The sequence below is a fragment of the Thamnophis sirtalis genome, unplaced genomic scaffold (assembly GCF_051295495.1).
Source record: "Thamnophis sirtalis isolate CommonGarterSnake01/CBP01778 unplaced genomic scaffold, rThaSir2_p1.2 scaffold_5, whole genome shotgun sequence".
NCBI lineage: Eukaryota > Metazoa > Chordata > Lepidosauria > Squamata > Natricidae > Thamnophis > Thamnophis sirtalis.
The window spans coordinates 97,085,365-97,108,540 of NW_028261385.1; the positions used below are offsets into that span (position 1 = coordinate 97,085,365).

The following is a 23,176-nucleotide window of genomic DNA, read 5'->3' on the forward strand; positions in this document are numbered from 1 at the left end:
GCTAGCATTTTTGTCAGAAACCATCATGTTTCCCAAATTTGTTGATTTTTCCTGTAACCATTTAAAACTGTCTTCGAACTCCAGACTCATAAGTATAGATTAGATATCAACTGCCCAGTTTTCACAAAATATCTGTTAATGAATGACATAATATGAAATGAGCTTATCAGAAGTTGTCTTAAGCAACTAGAGAAGAAAAATGGAAAATGTACCAAAATGTTAGGTAACAGGAAAAAAGCAGCTTTCCTCCTGCCACGGAATGTTAAAGGCATTATATATGCGAGTAGTCCTTTGTGATCGTAATGGAAGTTGGAGTTCCATCTCAAATCATGATGATCATAAGTCAAGGCACCATGGTGACCACTTCTGATTTTACAACTTTGTTGTTAAGTGAGTCCATGTATGCCTATCTTCTTCTTTTTCCCTGGAAATCAGCCCCAAAGCTAGAAAGTGGCCAAAAACAATTGTTGTAAATTACTGTCAGGTGACTGCTGAATGCTGTAGCCAGCCAAAAGATGAGCCAGTTGCCAGTTTTCATGGGAAACTTTGAAGCAAAAATAGAACAAACAATTAAATATAATAAATTTTTGACTTTTCTTTTAAGAAAAAAACTTGAGGTATTGAAATTCCTCTTGTTCATTTACTTCACAAGCCTATTTTACCTTCCATAACACTATGAAAAATAATAATAAAAGAAATGGCTATTTTATTTTCTAATAAATACAGGTAGTCATTGACTTACATCCACAATTTAGCCCCACATTTCTGTTGCTAAGCAAGACAGTTGTTAACTGAATTTTGTCCCCTTTTATTGCCACAGTTGTTAAGTGAATCACTTAAGTTAACTTAAAATGGTTGTTAAGTAAATCTGGCTTCCCCATTGACTTTTCTTGTCTGGAGATTGCAAAAGGATTTTGCAAAAGATTGCAAAAGGCATCATTAAAATTGTCTAGTTTTATGATAAGCAAAGGTTTCGTGACCACAGGTGATACTGCAACCATCATAAATACGAGTCACATGGCCATGGGGATGCTGCAACAGTCATAAATGAAAAACTATCATAAGTCATTTTTTTTTGCAGTACCATTGTAACCTTGAATAGTCATTAAATGAATGGTTGTAAGTTGAGAGCTACCTTATCTGTATCAGTACTGAAAGCAACACTAATTTTGATTTCTCTATATTCTCTTTTTGCCCAAATTATTTTAGGAAGGCGGTTTCTTTTTAAAAAAGTACTTTATATGTTGTTACCTGATCTCTATATTTATCAGTCTATGTATCATGCAAGGATGACAATTGTTAGCTTTGCAAGGAAGCTCAACAAATTTGGGATACTCATGAAAAATTCTGCCAGAAGCAGACCTATCTTCATTATTATTATTATTTTCCTTGCCTCTCTCTCTGACATTTAAAATACTGTAGCTTAAAGCACTGTTTTTTCTTTCTGAAGAATGAAAAACAGAACTGAGAGACAATTGACTTTTAGACTGAAAGATAACCAGTCTGATTGTGTAACAGTGAGATTTGCTCATCTTCACACTTTTGCTTCTGTGTTAATTACAGATTATATCATGACTTTTAAATAACTGAAAGCTTGGAGAAATGATTCACGAAGAAATGCAATGGAGGCCTTGTCTGAAAACATGTAATTCTGTGCCTCTGTTTTGGGTGTGTCTGATTCAATCACACCTAATAAGAGAAAAATACGATTCCTGCCTCATAGTAAATCATGTCAAGATATGGAGTGCAGATTCCTTTGTTGATTACCAACCTCTAATACTTTGAGCTCATAGAAAGTTTGTGTTTTTTGCCACAAAGACTTCACACAACAAACAGATTTAAATATTTAGGAATAGGTAGAAGGAAGAAAGGATGGATCCTTATCAATAAAGGCTAAATGTAGCTATTATTCTCAGGAAATGTTGCATGTTAGCAACACATTTAAGGGAGTATTATAATAATAATAGTCAAGAGCTTTAAACATCTGCCAGTTATACGCAATATGCCTTCATTTGTATGGAAAAATAAACCAGAATTTTGGGTGATTATTCATTATGTGCTTGTTTGTACATTCAGCTCTTTTCCTCCTTGCCTTGCAGATAGTAATTGCTAATCTAATGAGAGTCAAAAGCTTTACATATTGCCTAAAGTGGGAATCCTGCTTTATTGCATATGTTATGAATCATAATTGCTTTTATACTTAGCTTGTTTGGACAGAAGCAAAAAACTTGCCTGTATGGGCACAAGCTAATACATGGTAAGCCAATAAACTTTGAAATCTGCAAAATCCTATTGACCAGCATAAAATTACATTACTGTAATATTTTGCTATATATTTTTAAAATCTGATGTCTTTCAATTTAAGGAAGATGTACCTGTAAATAATTTTTCTTTCTAGTTTTCTCACATAAGTACTATAGAAAGAAATTTAGAGTATTTTATTGAAAATATGAGATGACTGATTTGTTTTTCAAAGTAGGGTTGGCACTGTATTTAAGTTTCTGTATGATTGAGCTGATGCTATTCAATTAGCATTAATGTAATGTGCCAGTGATAAATCAATTCCATTTCTTTTCTGAATCCTCTCTTTTTTACATAACTCAAAAGATCTGTTTTAATTGATTGGTAAACGAATTTCTCTTTATTATATTGCAATATGAGTTTAAAAGTATAAGACATTCTAGCAGATGATTAAGATAGTATTAAGTAATTATCTCTTAACCCAATAACTGTAAGTTGAAAGATACCAATATTTTGAATGATTACAAAATTACATAGGAAAACAGTACATAATTAATTCCAATAGAAGAGCATTTATGTACCTCACAGTTTAACTGTGGAGTTCTTGGTTCTAAGCTTCATTATTTGTTTAAGTTATTTCATTATCCATCTTCGTAACACCTCTTTGAGAGACATAGGTAGTTCAGAAATGTGAAAAATAAAAAATAAATACATGAATAACATCAGTGCTAATTAGCATGAGATTTGCTACTAGTTTATAAATTCAGTAGTTTGTCCTGCCAGTTTGGATGGGCATCTGATTTTCTCTCTGGTAGTTCTTTGATTAGGGTATTATTTTCTGTTTGGATAATGCTAATCCTTGCTTATCTGACTGCTAGAAAATAGGTGTTCTGGTCTTTTATACTGGTATTACTTTTTATTTTCTTTTTTGCATGGTGTGTGTGTGTGTGTGTGTGTGTGTGTGTGTGTGATTTATTTCTATGTGTCTGTTGATGGCTGATTTGTATGAAAGGCAAGCTTCCAGAAATCTTCCTGGCATTTTTGGATTTCATTTGGTTAGAATGCTCACAGTTGAAACAACGGTTGAGTCTGTTTATGTGGGTTGTGAGATTAAAGAGTTTCTGTTGTGTCTTGTAACTACTACCTGGGGTTCATGGATATGTGCTGCTTATCTTTTACCAATTTGCCCTATATTGTGGCTGTTAGGTCTTTACACTGTAGGTTGTAGGTTCCTGTTTTTTCTTCTTAGACTACTGGATTTTTTTGTTTGTTTGCTTAACATGTTTTTGAGGGTTTTAATTGGTTTGTGTGCTGTAATAATGTGGGGTCGTTGAAACATATAAATGTTTCCTTCTTGTAGTGTTCTGGGTTGCTGGAATGTGTTTGTACTCATCTGAATAATATTCTTACAAAGCTTCTTTTGTAGGGGGTTGGGTTCTTTTTTTGGTAATGGAGCATTTGGTTAGTGTGAGTTGTTGTTGATAGATTTGCATTTCTAATTCACTATTGTTTTCTCTGCTGATAAGGTTATCCAGGAAGGATAGCGTGTCCTTGTTTTCTTCTTCCTTGATAATTTTTATCATTTTTAAGTTGTTGTTGATAGTTTCATGTGTCTATTCTAATTGTTCCTTTTTTACTATGACAAAGGTGTCATCTACATAGCAAATCTCTAATTTTGATTATGTGTGTAGGAGTATAGTATTTTCTAGCAGCATTATGGTCTTTGCTATGAGTACACAAAGTGATAACACCATAAGTGTCCCTTTGATTTATTGGTATATTTGGTATATTTGTCCATCAAACTGAAAGTAGGTAGTACAGCAGATATGGATGAAGTTCATGAGTCCAGATATTATATTTAGTATTTTTGGCTATTTCCGTTGTGTTACGTGGTATAGCTGCCATGGATTCTTCTGCTAATCCTGGATTTATGGACATAGATCCATGACATTGAATGAAACCATACTTTTATCTTCTGTCATTAGTTATAAAATAGAAGCCTTGAGAAAAATGAGGATCCTCCAGAAGGTATCCTCCAGGAAAATTGGAGGCCTCCAGTAATTTTCCTCTAGAAAATTCAGGACCTCTAAGAAAAAAATTCCTCCAGAAAACTGAGGACCAACAGAAAATTTCCTCTGGGGAGAGTGCCTCCTGAAAATTTATTTGGGGGAAAATGGGAGCCTCCCAAAAAACTCCAGAATTTTTTTCCTCCAGAAAACAAAATGCTTCCAGTGATTTTCCAAAATTTTCCTCCACTAAAATGGAGACCTCCAGAAAATTAAACATCTAAAAAGAAGGTGAAATTGTGGTTTCATTCACAAGTACTCTTTATATCCAAAACCAACATTGACCTACCTGACTGAACATGTGCTGAATGTAAAGGAGAAAAACTAATTATGAAAACATTGCAAATGTTTTTTAACAATCTGTAAAGAAAAGAGAAATATTAAAGAGAATGAATCTATATATTTTCCCTTCAGTTTGATTGTGTCAAATTCTCAGAGACTTGATTGGACAAGTCCTTGAAGATTTTTTGGAAGTCATTTGCCATTGCCTCCTTCCTAGGGTTGAGAGGTAAGTGACTGACCCAAGGCCACTCAGCTGGCTTTGTGATTAAAGCAGGACTAAAACACAGAGTCTCCTGGTATCTAGCCTGATATCTAAACCAGTGTTTCACAGGACTTAAAGTCGCCAAGGTTGAGAAACACTGATCTAAACAACTACAAAAAAATCTAGCTGTCTGCACATGCATGCATACTCAGACACACATACAAATATGAAGACAGAGAAGCAAAAAATTTAGAATTAGTGTGAAAATGAGAGTGAAGTGATGGATGATGGAGAAATATTCATATTAGGGAAAGATTAGTACAAATTAACAGATATTGGAAATGAAACAATACCCGTGGGAAGTTTGCATTGCTTAGAACAATATGTGAATGCTATCCCATTATCCTGAAGCCAGAATTTTTTCCCTGGACCCCAACATCAATTTAGACCTAGCCAAGAAACCTTTAGGTGGTGACTATGGCAACAAAGATTCTTGTTTCCATCCGAAGCCAGCTCGAGTGTGGTAGTCTGTCTGGTGGTAGGGAAAACAGCTGTGCAACACGAGGAAGTTGCTTGACTGTAGTAATCCTGTTTGGCAGGTCAAGGGTGATCCCTTGCCTGCCGGGATTTATGCAATGCCGGGGGCTAGGAAAGCACTCTTCTAATAAACCCCAGATGTTTCTGCTCTTCCTACTTAAGCTTGAAAATAAATCCAAAAACATGATCAGCAAAAGGGAGAAGATATTTGCTATGAGTTGCTGAATAATTTCCCTTTTGATATTAATAGTTAGCTCTCTTTAAAAAGAAATGTTTCAGTACATTTTATAAAGGTGATCTTTCTCCAAAATGAGCCATTCCCTTTAGATTTCAAGTGAACACTGGACTACTGTCAGATGTTCTACGTGGGGTTGTCCTTGAAGAACATCCAGAAGCTGCAGTTGGTTCAAAATGCAGCAATGCAGACAGTTATGAGTACCCCTTGACTTGTGCCTGTAAACATTTCTGCTCCAAGGGTGGCATTGTTGGCATTAAGTATTTTCTGGATTCAGCTCAAGATGCTGACCATCACTTGCAAAATCTGTCATTACATGGGGCCAGGCTATTTGCATGGGGCTAGTTGCGGGACTGGCCTTCCCCAAATTGTCCTCCTATCAAATCAGATTTTGAAGGTGAGGCATGTTATGGCTCCCACCAATTAAAGAACATTGTCTGGCAGGATCCAAGAGGACAGCATTGTATTATTTATTTACCAGATGGATACCCATGCTCTGCTACGAAATAATATGATTGGGCTTGATAAAAAGAGCCAAGGTGGTGCAGTGGTTAGGGTACAGTACTGCAGGCCACTTCAGCTGACTGTTATCTGCAGTTCAGCGGTTCAAATCTCACAGATTGACTCAGCCTTCCATCCTTCCGAGGTGGGTGAAATGAGGACCCAGACTGTGGGGGCAATTTGCTGACTCAATTTGCTAAAAATCTGTAAACCGCTTAGAGAGGGCTGAAATCCCTATGAAGCGGTATGTAAGTCTAATTAATAAATAAATAATAATAAATAGTTGCAGTTCGGCAGTTCAAATCTTACCGGCTCAAGGTTGACTCAGCCTTCCATCCTTCCGAGGTGGGTAAAATGAGGACCCAGATTGTGGGGGCAATATGCTGACTCTGTAAACCGCTTAGAGAAGGCTAGAGAGCCCTATGAAGCGGTATATAAGTCTAACTGCTACTGCTATTGCTATTGCTAAATCGAGACAGCTTGAAAATTAATGAGTAGTTACAGTTGCCCTCTCCTCTCTCCTACTTTCCCTCAGACTTGCCCCACAGAAGCCTCTTCTCTCCTATCCCCTCAGGCTGACCTCACTGATCCTCTCCTATCCTCTTCTCTTCCTCAGGCTTGCCCCACAGAGGTCTCCCCTATCCTATCCCCTTCTCACCCTCAGTCTAACTTCTTAGCATCAGAGCATTTTTCAGGTGGAGAGGGGGAGTAGAATGGCTAAAGTTTATTGTTTGTGACTATTACATGATGGTCATCTTATTGTTTTACCTCAACTGATGGTTATAAATTTATTTATTATATTCTTTTGTCAGACATGAAAGACCAAAATCCATATGGTGAAGGTTCAGTTTAATTGATTTATTGCTAAAAGCCCAGATTTCTTCTCAACTAATGGACAGCACCTGGTTATAGGTAGATGAGGATTAATGGCAATCAAGAGGACTTGGACTTAGTTCATTTGTGGCTACAAAAATATAGTAGGCTGATCCCTCTTTTTAATTCCTCTCCCTGGCTCAGCCAGTCCTTCTCCTATAGTTTTTGCTAGCTTAATTATTGTTCAGCTACCCAGAGTCTCTTGATGAGAAATTCAGCCATATGGATTGAATTACATAAACAAATTAATAAATAAGTAAATAGGAACCACCAGATTTTGCAATTCAGAAAGTATATTTGAAGTTTTAATCTTAATAACGGAGTATCTGGCAGGGATAGAAGAATATACAACCCAATATTAAGATTTTAGACAGTAGAGAACTTCTTGGTTATGTAAGATCAGTACAACTTTCATAACTCCAGCAACAAAGCTCAGTTTAAGTTGGATGAATGTCTTACCCCATCTGATTAGGTAGGTAGGTGGGTGAGTGGGTCAGTGGATGGATGTAGACATATAGATATAGCAATAGCACTTAGACTTATATGCTGCTTCATGGTGCTTTATAGATCTCTCTAAGTGGTTTATAGAGTCAGCATATTACTCCACATAATCTGGGTCCTCATTTTACCAACCTTAGAAGGATGGAAGGATAGTTAACCTTGAGCCGGTCAGGATCGAACTCCTGCTAGTGGGCAGAGTCAGCCTTCAATATTGCATTCTAACCACTCTACCATCACTGGTCTTCTATCTATGTAGATCTATCTAAATCTAGAGATGATAGAGATAAAAATGGAAATTTTGAGAGATCCAAGGATAAAATAGAGATTATTGTCCAAGTTAGGAACTTGTGTAAGCCACTATTAATTCATGCATAAGAGATGCCCCATTTTGAAGAACTGCTGCTTCCAAAATATTTTGAAACTACTATCAATGCTGTCTTTTTCAAAATCAAGAGTCTAACTTTTATCTCAATTCAACATTATTTTATCAATTTTCTCCCTAAATCATTGATTATAAATATTTTATAAAGTAAGCAGTATTTGTTAAGAATACATAGTAGTTAAAGAGTATTACTTCATATATCTAGTAATAATCGCAAATAGCTCTGAGTTTATTCTGGTTTTTTATGTATTTGTTTCACCATCAGAAATAAGTGTTTTTACTTTCTTAAATGTGTTTAAGGTTCCTTTACATTTTATTGGCAGTTATCTATTTGTAGTATTAGTCATACTTTGCTCTGTACAGTAGGCTAACAACACTGCATGGATCTGATTCAGTGGTGGGTTTCAAAATTTTTTAGAATCTCTTCTGTAGGTGTGGCCTGCTTTGTGGGAGTAGCTTGCCAGCCATGTGACTGGGTGGGCATGGCCAACTTATAAAATGTGTTGAAACTTACTTAACAATGCTCTTGCTTAGCAACCAAAATGTTGGCTCAGAAACTCTGGCATTTGAAGCACGCAAGTCTTAAAGCTGTCAAGTTGCACCCCTAATCCTTTACAAAAAAAACCCTCAGGGGTGTTCAAACTTGACAGCTTTAAGACTTGTGGACTTCAACTCCCAGAATTCCTCTCTCGCTCTTCATCTTGATGATGTGCAGATGGGCGGGGGGAGGGAACTGGAACCAGTTCTAAACGGCACTGTAGATTTGTGGAACCTCTTCTATAAAAGAGGTTAGAACTGGCAGAAACCCACCCCTCATCTGATTATATTGAGTTGTCTTGTTTTGGAAATGCTTAGGGTAGAAATGACTTGTTGTAATTACTTAACACAATTCTTAATGAAGATACGTGAATAAAAAGATCAAGAGGCAGCTAACATATGTTATTTTAATATTTCCCTCTCTGAGGTGGTTTTGTAGCCGGAGGACATACTGAAATGCCTTTGCATTCTTTCAAGTTGTGGTATGAGATTCTTGTGACAGTCAAAAGGCTGTTATCACGATCTGGATAGACTGCAGTACACTTTGCTTATGACTGCCTTTAAAGATTATTCCAAAATTGCAGATGGTCTAAAATGCATTAGATGCATAAAAAACAGTGCACGCTTGTGTTCCAGAGCCTGCATTAACTGTCATTAAGTTTCTGGATGCAAGTTGAAAGTGCCAGTTTAGACAGGTAAAGTCCTAAGTAGTTTGGCGCTGCTGTGCCTTTGGAATGTTCTCCTTCATCAGGAATTGACAACCCTAATACAAATGCCCTAAAGAAAAATTGACTATAATCCTCATTAATGGATATTAGGTGGACTGAGGACAGGAGGAGTTCTTTTCTGAGATGGTCCCCACATTATGAAACAGCCCTTTTCATGCAATCAGATTCACCCTCACTTTGTTGCCATTCTGGAAGAAGTTGGAATGTTATATAAATTACATACTTATATTACTTTGTTTATTCAGGTCGTCCTCGGTTTATGACTACTCATTCAGCAACTGTTCAAATTTGTGGTGACATTGAATGAAGGGGGCTTACACTATTCCTTGGAGTTCTGGCAGTCATGTGATCACAATCCAGGAAACTGATGTGTGGTGATGACCTCACAATGAGCTGCAGTCACATGATTGCAATTGCCAATATCCTCTGCCACTTCTTGAGAGGCAAAGTGAATGGGGAAGCCAGCAGAAAGCTGAATGTTGGAAGGACCCATGTAGTTCTTGTTAAACAATGGTAACTGGATTGCTGTTGCTAATAGCAGTAGCACTTAGACTTAGATACCACTTCACAGTGCTTTACAGCACTTTCTAAGTGGTTTACAGTGTCAACATATTGACCCCAAAAATCTGGGTCCTTGTTTTATTGACTTCGGAAGGATGGAAGGCTGAGTCAACCTTGAGCAAATGAGACTCAAACTGCTGGCAGCCGGCAGTCAGCAGAATTATTCTGCATTACTGCATTCTAACCACCACGGCTCTTGTGATCAGATGATGTCACACGATCACATTATGTCACACTTCATATGCATGCATACATATCTATGAACACATGTAAGCAACAAACAAAACTATATTAAGTATCTTATTTAGCATACATTATTGTTCAATATGTTTTATGTGTGGACTGCAAAAACTCATGATTGGGAGAGGTGGAATCAAAGAAAAATAATAATATTTATCTTTTATTGTACTCCTGAAAATAATTTTGCACAAGCCGCAGGACATAAAATGGAAATCAAAAGTTTCCAATTTTAAGATTATTATGAATGAAAATCTTTTACTTCTTGCAATTAAACAAAATGCAATCATTCTAGAAGCAGGGAGATTTTGTAGGTTCCTGCATAAACGCAACACACTTTTTCTCTACAGTCCTCAAACTGTTCTTACTTTTTGTTTAAGTTGTTCAACTACCTATCATATTTTAGCTACATGTTTCTTAGCTGCCTAGTACTTTTGTTGTAGTAGTACTGCTTTAAGTTAACCACTTTGTAAACCAGTGAAATTGAATAAGCTTGTGCTGTTAAAAAAACTTTATTTGCAGCACTAGGGTTTCACAGTCATAACATTTCTGAAACCAGAAATAAATACTAGTTTCTTAAAGTATTGCTATTATATGAATGGAAAGTATAGCAGAGAGTAAGGGTCTCTATGTATATTGAAGTGGCCATAAATTTTATTACCCTTTTTTCTATTTAGCTGCATATCTTTGTCAGTCTGAGGCTTCAGGAACCTGTTTTCAAGGTAGTTTCGTTTATAGTTTATTCTTGTATAAAATAAATCCTTGGGATAGCTTATAAAACTAGAGAAGAAAAGAAAAAGAAAAGAAAGATAGTTCTTAAAGAAAAATAAATCTTCCGCAGTAGAATGCATCTGCAAATATGCCTTTTAATTTGAACTTCTAATATAAGGCGTTTGGTTCAATATTCTTCAATTATTATGCTAGTTTTGTTATATCATATTCAAATACAGGTAGTCCCTGACTTTTGACCACAATTGAGCTCAGAATTTCTGTTGCTAAGTGAGACACTTGTTAAGTGAATTTTGCCCCATTTTACGACCTTTATTGTCACAGTTGTTAAATGAATCACTACAGTTACTAAGTTAGTAACATGATTATTAAGTGAATCTGGTTTTCCCATTGACTTTATTTGTCAGAAGGTTGCAAAAGTGGATCACATGATTCCAGGACCATCATAAATGTGAATCAGTTGCCAAGCCATTGAACTTTAGTCATGCGACCATGGGGATGCAGCAAGAGTCGTAAGTGTAAAAAATGGTCATAAGTCACTTTCTTCAGTGCCATTGTAACTTCAAACCGTCAGTAAATGAACTGTTGTATGTCGCGGACTACCTGTATTTAAGAGGCATTAGAAGCATATATGCTTTCTAATAAAGAGTAACTCCTGAATTCATTTTATTTCCTAAGCACTTTGTTTATGATTTGCAGAAGCATACTCCAAGATGAAGTTTCTTAAATGAGGCGTAGCAAAAAAAAACCCACAACACAGTGTTTTCATAATTCATTGCTGCTAATTAAGTTAATAGTGCTAGAGTATTTGTGTTAGCATCGATTACTGCCAGAGAAATGGTCACCATACTCATTTTAACAAGGTGTTTATTTTAATTTAATCAATTGCAGTTTCATTGCACTGTTGACAATTCTCCCTCTATAAGTCACGTGTAACGTTTATTAGCAAGCTAAGGGAGAACATTGGATCTCATCTAGAAAAGTGTTGCCAGAATATATTAATTATAAGGTAACACAAAACACTATGATTTTGTTCAGAAGCAAGAAATGGGAAAGGAGCATTTTCCTTACAGTGTTTGTTTGCATCGACCATGTGAAAATTCTGGCAAAGAAGTAAAACTAAAGGTAGTACTGGAGTTAATGATCAGAACTGAGCCTGGAACTATAACTAACCCATAATTGTTAAGTGAGTCACCATGCATATGCCCAGTTTTGCAATCTGTTTTTCAATGGTGCTGCAGTTGTTATATGAATTCAATATACCCAATGGGCATTTTTTGTCGCTAAGTGAAGAATATATGTAGTTCTTCATGGATATGACTTTACTTCATTTCCTACTATGTTACTTATAGGGACAATTATAGTGACATATTTTGACAATTCTACTCTGTAGCTTTTTCAACAGTCAATATTAACTTTAGACTTGTTCAACCAATAAATTATGCCTTGGCATATTCATTCGTATTATTAATTTGCACATGAAAGTCTGACAATCAACAGTCTTTGATTACTTAAGGTACATGATAAATTCAAGGACTTTTGACCTGTGTGCCTAATTCTGAGAAGGAATGATAACTTTTCATAGTTCAGATAGATGGATAGAACTCAATTGGCTATCTATTATAACTTTTTAGTGTTCTGGACTACTAAGTTGATCTATCCAGAGCTGCTTCTTATGAAATGGGCAGTTGTATAAATGTGATAGGTAGGTAGGTAGGTAGGTAGGTAGGTAGGTAGGTAGGTAGGTAGGTAGATAGATGATAGATAGATAGATAGATAGATAGATAGATAGATGATAGATAGGTAGATAGATAGATAGATAGATGATAGATAGATAGATAGATAGATAGATAGATAGATAGATAGATAGATAGATGATCTCTGATGTGTGCTAAATGAGATGAGCATTGATTTCCAGGTACAATTCAAGGTGCTAATTGTTACCTTTAGGTTCTTTGTGGCATAGAACCAGGTAACCTGTGGGATTGGGTTTCATCCATTTGGCTTACCCATTATATTGGGACAGAATGGATATGCTCCATGTCTTTGGTCCCAAGCCTGGACTTAATGTCTACTGGAAGAGGATTCATATAACATTAAGCCAAAATCATGTTGTTCTTGTTTTTAAAAAACAAGGCAATTGTACACTTGATAAGTTCTGTAAATAACTGAAAGAGAAATAACACAGGAAATCTATAATAGCAATTTGCCACTTCCATTATCAAATCAATTACTTCCAATTATTGATTTGCCAAATATATACATGAATATTTAACACAATCCATAATCTATTGAATTATTTGCTCTTGTCCATTAAACTTAGCATAAATTGCAACTCTGCTCCATCTTTTAAATATACTTCTGCTAATACTGGAAGCATGTCTTCTAAATTCAAGTTTGGGACATTAGCCTGGATGCAGGGTCTCCCTTTCTCTGTGAATATTGTTTTTAATATCTGATGAAAAATAATAATAATTTCAAACAGCTTCAGTCAAATTACCTTCTTAAGCAATAGGGAAATTTCACAAGAGGGAAAACATGCAACTTGTAAGAAAGGATGTTTGAGCATCCTCATATTAATTTCTGGAGGGCTGATAATAACAGTTAGGAAATATCATATTGCAAAGTTTTCCCATTAAAAAATTCATTTGGAATAAGAGTACAAATAATAGATTTACTTAAAGATATACATGAGTGCAAAATGCTTATGAAAATAAATTAACATTCTATATTGCTGTTTTGTCAGTTGTGTAAAGTACATTCTTGTAAACTATGTATTTGATGCATGATTTTGCAGTATATTGCAAGCTTACTACTTAAGTAGAAACTAGGATTTACAATGTACTATATGTTTTTAGGTAGATAGGTAGAAATGGATAGTTTACAATTCAATGGTAGCCCAAAAGTACATTATCCAGCCACATCAATTTGTGGTCCTTAACTAACATAATGCCTAACTAAGGCCATTATGCAATCTTAGTATAATCAAAAGCTTCCATGGACAAATTGTTTAATTTCAAAAATATTTAAGTTTCATCATTTGTTTCCTAGTTCAAAGGCTCTATAAAAGAATTTGGCAATTTTAAAATGAATATTAGAATCCACAAGAAGAATTTAATAATAATAACTACCTGATCTACCAGGAATTTTACTTAGAATTATCACTATATAATCACTATCACTGTATATCATAAAATTGATAGCAGTATATGAGCTGTGGTTCCAATTGTTCTAAAATATCTGAGGTAAAACTTCTGGGCCAAAGGTATGGGGGTGTATCAATATTTTCCAGTAAGTCTGAACCACTGACACAAGTTAAGATGGTATCTGTACTGTGAATTATTCAATTTACAATATTTGGCAAACAATAACAGATAGTTAACAAGATGGGTCAAATGTTCAGGGTACATTTTACCACTATCTGTCCTGCTTACGACTGAAGAGTAATCAAAATTTTGGTGATTGCCACACCTATATAATTATTATTTGTGATATATAATTTTATTGAATTTTATGTCTATATTTTTTTAGTTTTATAAGTATAGCTATATGTACAGGCTGATATCCCTGTTGAATGCCTGTTTTGCCCACTGCCTCCACTACATACCTTCTTCAAGATCATTGTTTTGTGATTCTCTGCAGTGTTTGCTGCAAAAAAAAAGCTTCTTATGGAAATAGATTGCCTATATTAAAAAAGCTAAAATTGAATTCACTAATTTATTGAAAAATATTAAGGCTCAATATAAATTTAATTGGTAATAAATTCAATAAAACAGCTCTTATTTTGGGTTGACGTCCAGTAGCTTGTGCTGCAAATGTGTCCTTCACAAGATGTTTATGTGCTATGCGAGATAATAATTAGAAAACATTCATGATAAATTTTGTGCAACTTAGTCTTTTATATCTTTACCTTTTAAGGGTTTTTTTCCCTGGATTCAGTGGGATTTATTCCCAAATTAAGCTTGTTTTTGTAGTCCTATATTTGGCTTCCATCATTCAGACAAGCTGCCTTTGTACTTTTTTTAAATTTTTATTTTTATTACATAAGACAACACATACACACAACAATTAAAGAAAAAACAGGAAAAAAAAGAAATTGAAAAAAACACTAAAACCCCATCATCACATACAGCATGTCATTTGGTTACAAGTGTTTTAATATTTATCATTCTTATACATTTATTATTTCATTTAATAGGTTATAATATACAGTTTGGGTTGTTTTGTTTACCATCCCTTCCTCCTGTTGTAACACCACCTTATTTTCCCTTTCTTTTCTCCCTCCCTCCCTTCTCTACTTCCTTCCTTCCTCCTCTCCTTTCCCTTCCTTCTTCCTGTACCTTTCTCCTACTCCTGCTCTTCCTCTTCCCCTTCCTACCCTCTCTCCTCCTCTTTCTCTCCCTTCCATCCTCCTCTCCTTACCTCTTTCTTTTCACCCTCTCTCCCTTCTCTACTTTCTTCCTTCCTCCTCTCCTTCCCCTTCCTTCTTCCCTTACCTCTCCTTTGCTCCTGCTCTTCCTCTTTCCCTTCCTACTTTCTCTCCTTCCTTTTCTTTCCCTTCCATCTTCCTTTCCCTTTCCTTTCTCCCTCCCTCCCTTCTCTACTTTCCTCCTTTCCTCTGTGGGGGGAAATACAGTTAGGATAGATTAGCAAAGGTAAGGGAATAAGAAATGATACTAAATTATGTCTGGGTTGGCGGAAGTACCATCCCAAGGAAACATAAACTGAGATTTAAAATAGACACACCAACAACAATAGAAAAAGAAAGGGAGAGAGGAGGAGAGAATGAAAGGAAGACGGGGGAAAGAAGAAAGAAGTAAGGAGAGGAGGATGGAAAGGAGAGAAAGAGGAGGAGAGAGGATAGAAAGGGGAAGAGGAAGAGCAGGAGTCGGAGAAAGGTACGGGAAGAAGGAAGGGGAAGGAGAGGAAGAAGGAGGAAAGCCTTTGTACTTTTTGATATCATTTACTCTATACCTTTCCTTTTAACAAGAAATGGGCTTTTTTTAAAAAAAAAAAATCTGCTGGCAGTAAACTAATTACTACAAGGTCAGTTAATGGTACCTGATAAAGTGAAAATACCACAATGGTTTGCAGAATCTATAGGTTGATTTCTACAGAATCCATGCTCTTAGTTTTTCCATAGTTAACCATTTTTTTTTAAAAAAAAATCACATTTAAAAAGGACCACTAAGTATCACGTTAAGGAAGTAAAATCTCTCAACTTGGATTTCTTCCTGTTTTCCTATCTTGCAATTTTGTAGTAATTCAATGAAATCTTAGACAATAGAACTAGCAATAATACAGCCTGTTTAGGGGGATAACACCTTGATGATCTTTAAAAGGGTTTTTTTTTCTTTTGCTCTTGCTGTTTCTTATTTTTTCCCATTGCTGTTTCTTCATATTAATTCATGCATAACTTTTGCCAATTTCTGTGAAAGTAACAGAATTTTATTTTTAAAGTTCTAATATTTCTTGACTGCAGACAAAATAAATACTAGTCTTACTGATAAATATATAGTGCATGATAATAAAATTGACTTTACATCAATAATTATAACAGCTGTATTTTTCTAATATCTGGGGGAGAAGCTTACCTATGATTTCCTCATCTTACTGACTAATTACCTTGATCTTTAAAAATATCAACTGTGCCATAAGATGTTAATTGATGCTTAACAGCCAAAATATCAAACAACCTAGGTTTGAATCTTTTGATCTTGGTAGAGTCAACATTACATTTATTAGAATATATTTAAATAGCTGAACTGTTAAAAACCTGCAACCCTTAGTTTAGCAAAGGAGGGAAAGTCACGATATGTGATGACAACGTGACACCACGAGTTTGACACCCCTGGCCTACTGGATCCCAAGGAAGGTGATATTCAGTTGCACACACCTCACTTCTTCACACAATTTGGCAGCTGGTGGGTCTATTTTATATATGGATTTCCCTCTTTGGCAAGTAGAGAGATTTGGAGATTTCCATTCAAGACTTTCCTAAAAGGAAAATGAAGTAAAACCATAAACATACTTCCTGCTTTTCATTGAAATCTGCCAGTGCACTGCATTCACCCTGCACAATAAGTCATAAACAAGTTATGCAACTCAGTGAGGGGGAGGGAAGTAATTGGGCTGGTATTCCAGCTTGGCTTTTTATGTCATGGAAACATCTGTAATCAAAGCCTGTGTTTATTTTATTACAAAATGTAATGTATAAAGTGTTCCCTCTTTGAAAGCAGAAACTAGATCTTGAAAGATATTCCTCTAAGTTTCAGAACTGGAGAACAGTGTAAATAAAGCAAGCCTATTACTGACAGAGATAGACTCTTTTTGAAGAACAAATTTTATTGTACTGACACAGCTTGGCTTTATTGGAGCTTGGCTCTATATTAGAACATGATCTGAAGGCCCATGAAGCAACAACTTTTCTAAGACTGGTGTGATTTTTTTTCTGTGTAGCACACCTCTGGAACTGCTAAACATGTTGCCTGAATTTCCATTAGAAAATAACACAAGATGTAAATTTAGTGGTTTCTATCCAATGGTGCCATTTGTATAGCAGGCATCAACAGTGGAAGGGATTCCTCTGTTGAATCAAGTTCCTATAGTTAACCTTTAAAAAGTTGCATGGATGATTTATCTAAAGGCAAGAACATTTACTAAATTCCAAATGTTTTATAGGTTAATAAATATTCTAAAATACGTTTTTCCTGGTTGGGAAAGTAATGCTTTGCAGGTAAAATAGATTTCTCTGGGCTAGAGAGATTCCTTCTAGTGATCATACTATAATCTATTGTAGAATAAGTGGAAATCTTGTCAAATTCCACTTCTAGCCTTGAGATCCAGGAACAAGAGGATCCCAGAGTGTTCGTTTCTGAGTTTCTGCAAACTACAAATGATGGAATAAGAGAGATCAGCATTTCCCCATCATATTATCAGTTCATCCAAACATAACATTATTCAATACACAGAATACACAGGGTGTATAACAAACTTAGTGATTCAGAGCAGCTTTGATTGTTATCATTAATTACGCCATTTGTTTCCCTTCATTTCATGATATATTTTTTTCATGAACCTGGCAACTTTCATGTAAACAATGCATAATATTTAGATGTCTTAAATGCTCCAAGTTGCTCACTTTTGTTTTCAATTTCAAAGACAATGTGGTCACTTACGCATTATTATTATTATTATTTTTCTTTAGCTGTGCCTCCTAAATTGAAGGAGATGACAAGTCAAGAATCTGCTGTGGGTCAGACAGTAGTTCTCAGATGTGAAGCCAGTTCTGAGCATACCTCTCTCAAATTCAAATGGTTAAAGAATGGAAAAGAAATAACAAAAAGAAACAGACCAGAAAATGTCAAGATTAAGAGCCCCAAAAAACAAAAGTAAGTATATAGCAATGTATCTACAAAGCTAAGAATTGTTTATCTTGATGCAGATATCAACTGTATAATCATCTCAGATGCCCAAAATATGTTATTCTGTTTGGAAAGAGATAATTAATGGAAATAGATTGTTATTTTATTTTAACTTAATGATTTTATGCTTCTGCTGCTGTTATATCTTACTTCATAAAAAGTTAAATATAAGTTCTTTGTCATTATTAAGCTAATTCTATAGGGCAGAATTTCTTTTACAAATAATGTATTTCTAATCCTGCAATAATCGGGCAATAAGCCAAACTATGCAGGAAAATATAAATGTATTAAGTGGGTTTGCACCCTCTGCTAGACACATTCACAGTAATAATCATTGTGAGAGACAAAGAACAAACCCTTAATTTACTAGGTAGATATTGTTATGTTTCAGGGGAAAAATATATACAGTTTCCTCTCATTCTTCCTTATAAAACTCACAGACCTGTTGCATGACAATCAGAATCAATATATTTTTAATGATCTGGTTAGAATGTGAATATAAAGTGAATATATTTTTTCATTGATCTGACTAGATTGGTTTGTGCATTAGTTTAACATTTGTGCAATCAGTATAATGCGTTGATTGGTTTTGGATACATTTAAACTCCCTATTTTTTAGTTTAATCTACCTCAAAGAACAGTTACAAAGCTAAAATCTTGGCATGAATTTAAAAAATGTAACATGAACATTTTGATGTGTTTTGGTCCATTTCTCTGAGTGAGCACAATTGAACCAAATATCAAGACACAAGTATCTCTCATGTTGCTGATTTTATCGTATATTCATTAAACAAAGATGAAACTTTTATTAGTTCATTTCAAAGAATGAGTGTCTGGAAAGCTTATTATGCTTATTGTCATGTCTGCAATTTTCAATCCCAAACAGCAGCCAAAATCAATAAAAACATTTAATTTTTTTGATAGACCAAAGTTCTTTTTCTCTGTTTCTTATATTAAATACTAGAATACTAAATTGCCACCATCTGTCTCTGTATTAAATACAGTAAAGGATGACTTAGGAAATTACTGGGTTTAAAATGAACATGATTGATTGAAGCAGTAGAGTTGTTAAGGCTGTGCAACTGGCAGAAAAGGCTTTTTTCCACCTTCATTTCATGCAAAGCTCAAAGAGGCTGAAGTATTGCAGGAAAATAAAAGTTTCACAGATGGATCCAGGTTACTTTGGACCCAGGGTTGAGTGCAATATTATATATTTTGTATATAATATGGTCCCTGGTACATTGTGAGGCATGCTTTAGCAAATGAATCTATTTGGGCAGATTTATTGAATATGCATTTATGAAAATTATTAGACTTGATGTTACTTTTCAGTAACAGCTAGCATGGTTGAGACGTTGAGCTTGAAAGTTTGTAGAAAATTTGAGGTGGACTCTGAGAATTCAAGAGACAAGCTATGAATTTTTTCGGGTAAACGAATGTTATCTTGGATAAAATACCTTATCTTGGATAAAATTTTGTTTATTCTCCTAGCTACAGACACTGAATGAACTTTGTAAAATTAGTATATATATTTTATTTGGATTTCTATTTATTTTTAAAAACATGCATATCAGTATCATGGTCATAGTTTGATATTATATTTCATACCAGCTGAAGATGTACAGGTAGTCATCAACTTACTACCACAATTAAACCCAAATTTTATGTTGCTAAAATGAGACATTAAGTGAATTTTGCCACATTTTACAACCTTTCTTGCCACATTTGTTAAGTGAATCCCTGTAGCTGATAAATCAATAATCTTAAATATGAAAAGTTGCCAAGCATTAGAATTTTGATCACGTCACCATGGAGATGCTGCAATGGTCGTAAGAGCAAAAAACAATCATAAATCACTGTTCTCAGTGCCATTGTAATTTTGAAAGATCACTAAATGAACTGTTGTACATTGAGGACTACCTACATATGACACAAGGAAGGTTTATGATTTCTACCCCAGAGCTTCTGCTTAGATTCTTTGTATCAGAAAATAGGAATTACCTCAGAACATCCTAATTTGTGCTTGATTTTGCCTGCATGTTTTCTTGCTTTGAATGGAGCATTGCTCCTTTTTTCCCTTGACCTTTCCTGTCCCTTTCTTGTCTGTGCTGCCATTTCTTGAACAATTTTCTGGATGAACTGTTTGTGGTCAGCACAAAAATTTTGATTACTGAGAGAATGTCTGGATGACAGAATTTACTCATACTTCAGCCTAAACCACTTTAGCCAGAAATAGCTTTGAGTTTGGATCATACCATTATGTAGGCCTGACATAAACAGTTACATAATTCCAAAATACAAATTGATTACAAAACAAATAGTTTTATAAATATCTTTAAAGCCCACAGTTCCCTTTGCCAACCTGATCACCTCATGTGTACAGCTCCAGTGAGATATATTTACAAGTTTGCAAGTGAAAGGCTCAATCTCCTGCTTTTTATTTGGATGTTTTGTGATACTTTAACACAATTTTCTATTTGCAAGTTACATGTAATGGTTATATTAAGTTATTCCCTACCAGAACTGAGAGCTCCTGTTATATCAGTACAGTTATTTTTGGGGGAGGAGGCATGAAGTAATAGGCTAATTATTCTACAAAAATTATCATGTATATAAAGATGATGGAAAATATGCTAAGTGTCATAGGATATTCTTCAGTAAAGATTTTATTTAAAAATATATGATCAACAACACAGGAATTCAAATAAGGTTTTTATACTGCATATCACAGTTATGCAAATATTTAGACCTCACCTTAATTACAATCTTAAAAGGAGTGAAATAAAAGCTATTAGATCTAATGACCGCATTGAAATTCCATCCATATCTTTATAACTTGAAATTGATACACTTTGAGAACCACCTGAATGTAAAGATTTTGTACATTCACATATGGTTTAAATTAAGCATACCTTGGTATGTTTGAGTTTAATTCATACTGAATTGAGTAAATATTATTTTTATAAAATAAAAAGGCAGTGTTTAAAGCAATTATCAATAATGTTGTGGGGCTTGGCGGCAATAAATACATTTCTGTAGTTGGTTCACCTATTCAACCCATCTTGACTTCATCCCTTCATTTCTCCCTCCTAACCTGGTCTTATTTTTATTTACAATCCAGCTTCCACAGGTGCTATGCGAAGCTGAAAGCTTTCCTCACTACCATACTATGTATAAGTTCAGTGTCAGGCAAACTTTTTGTGCTGGAGGATATGTACACAATGCTGAAAGCCCATCATACATAACATACATGCCACTGTTAAGGATCTTCCATATTCACAACATGTTTTTGTGCTAACTATGGCCTTCCACAAAAGATGCATTAAACAGAATGCAACTAACCCTCCTTCTAACACACCAAGATGCTATCTAAGATTACCAAGAGGGAAGAGGTTGCATCTTTAACAAAAGTACCCATTGTAGACATCCATTGATTTTATTATTGAGGTATGCACATCATATTTATATGCAGCGTAAAGACATTTTATGAAATAGAGTTAAATGCTAAATCCCATCACTTTGTGTCACACCCAAAACCAAGAATGATACATGGCAATTCTTCCAAGCTGAGCTCTTTATTGTTTCTTGCCTATAGACAAAATCTTGCCAGACTAAAGACTCTACTATTTACATTTGCAACATACTTTGTGAACTAATAGGAAGATGTTGTTTTCACCCTCTTTCTCTCACACATACTTTCTTATCTGAGTTGCCTCTTAGACTGCTGAAATTCACCCCTCCTCCTAGGAACCCACCTCCTCACTACTTTCCACCACACTTTATACCATGGCAAATTGTTGACCTTATTTTTAAAATAGGTAAAAATAATATACTAATAAAATCAGATGGAACACAAAACCTGCCCTGGCATGGATATTAAGGGATATATGCTATGTTGCTTGCATCTATGCTGGCTAATAGATACAAGCAGTATTAGTATTAGTATTTTGGTCTAATACTTAGGAATGCACTGTGCTGCTATTATTTCAGTGCTTTCATATTACACAATTTATTGTATATTTTCATTACTTTATCTTCATCGTTATTTTGTAAAGAAAAATAAGCAGATGTTTAGTAACTGGTCCAATTCAGGCAACTTATATTTGTTATAAAATCATTTACATTTATCTTGTCCTCACAAATTGAGGAGAGCAGTTTAGTTTATCATTGACCTAATTATATATTAGAGAAATGTGTATCTAATACAATTTTAAGGAATGGATAGAAATTTATATAGATTCAATGTGAAGTTTAATCTCCTCCTCATGCATGATTTCTGTTTGAAAATGAAACCTGGGATTTCTGTAAGATTATCCATAGGAATCATGTTTTTATTCACTGCATGGAAATTAATTTGGTGACTTTCAGGCTGAAATCTAAAAGTCATGCATCAAATATAAAGCATATATTGTAACTGTGAATAAGAAACCCACAACTTCCTGCATTTGCTGTGGAGACTTATAAGCTAGTTGCCAATTCATTGTATATGACCAATAGCTTCACAATATTAGTAAATATTTAATATTAAAATCTTTTCTATTCATGTGTACTCATGGGTACTCATATAAGAGTATATGTGGGAGTCCTTTTTATTATTTTCCAAAATTGGGCATGACTTCCAGAATATTTTCTTATTTTAGCATTATTTTTCCTTGGTAATTTTGTAGCCTCTACAGCATTAAACATTTTTGTCCGTTAACAATCCATATAGCTCACTTCCCCCATTCTTTCTTGTTTGAGAATCCCTAGGAACGTCTCTAGATATTGGTTAATTATAGTGGGAAGGGGTTTTTTTCTGTCTGGGTCTGGTCTTATCAGTACCTTGGAGAGCTCACTACAAGAGTTTACAGGAAACCTGGTGTTCCATGACTCAGTAATGGTCATCTGAGATTTAAGAAGTTGACCCCTTGGCAATTGGCATGTATTTACCACAGGGCCATGTGGTCACCATTTTCAATCTTCTCAGCCGGGTTCCAACAAGCAAAGTCAATGGGGAAAGCCAAGTTCACTAAACTGCCTGATTCACTTAACAACTGAAGTGATTCGCTTAACAAACATGGCAAAAACAACTGCCTTGCTTAGCAATTCTGGTCCCAACTGTGGTTGTAAGTTGAGAACCACCAGTAATAGTTATTAGGTA

General features: G+C 34.9%; 1 protein-coding gene across 4 annotated transcripts in view; it reads left to right on the forward strand.

The window, feature by feature from the left end:
* Window positions 1–23,176, forward strand: part of NRG1 (neuregulin 1) — a 170,194-nt gene that overhangs the window by 18,834 nt on the left and 128,184 nt on the right. For all 4 annotated transcript variants that reach the window (XM_087716236.1, XM_087716237.1, XM_087716235.1 and 1 more), the window contains exon 2: window positions 17,820–18,003. In XM_087716236.1, coding sequence (XP_087572362.1) covers window positions 17,820–18,003 — 184 coding nt within the window. The remainder of the gene's footprint in view (window positions 1–17,819; window positions 18,004–23,176) is intronic.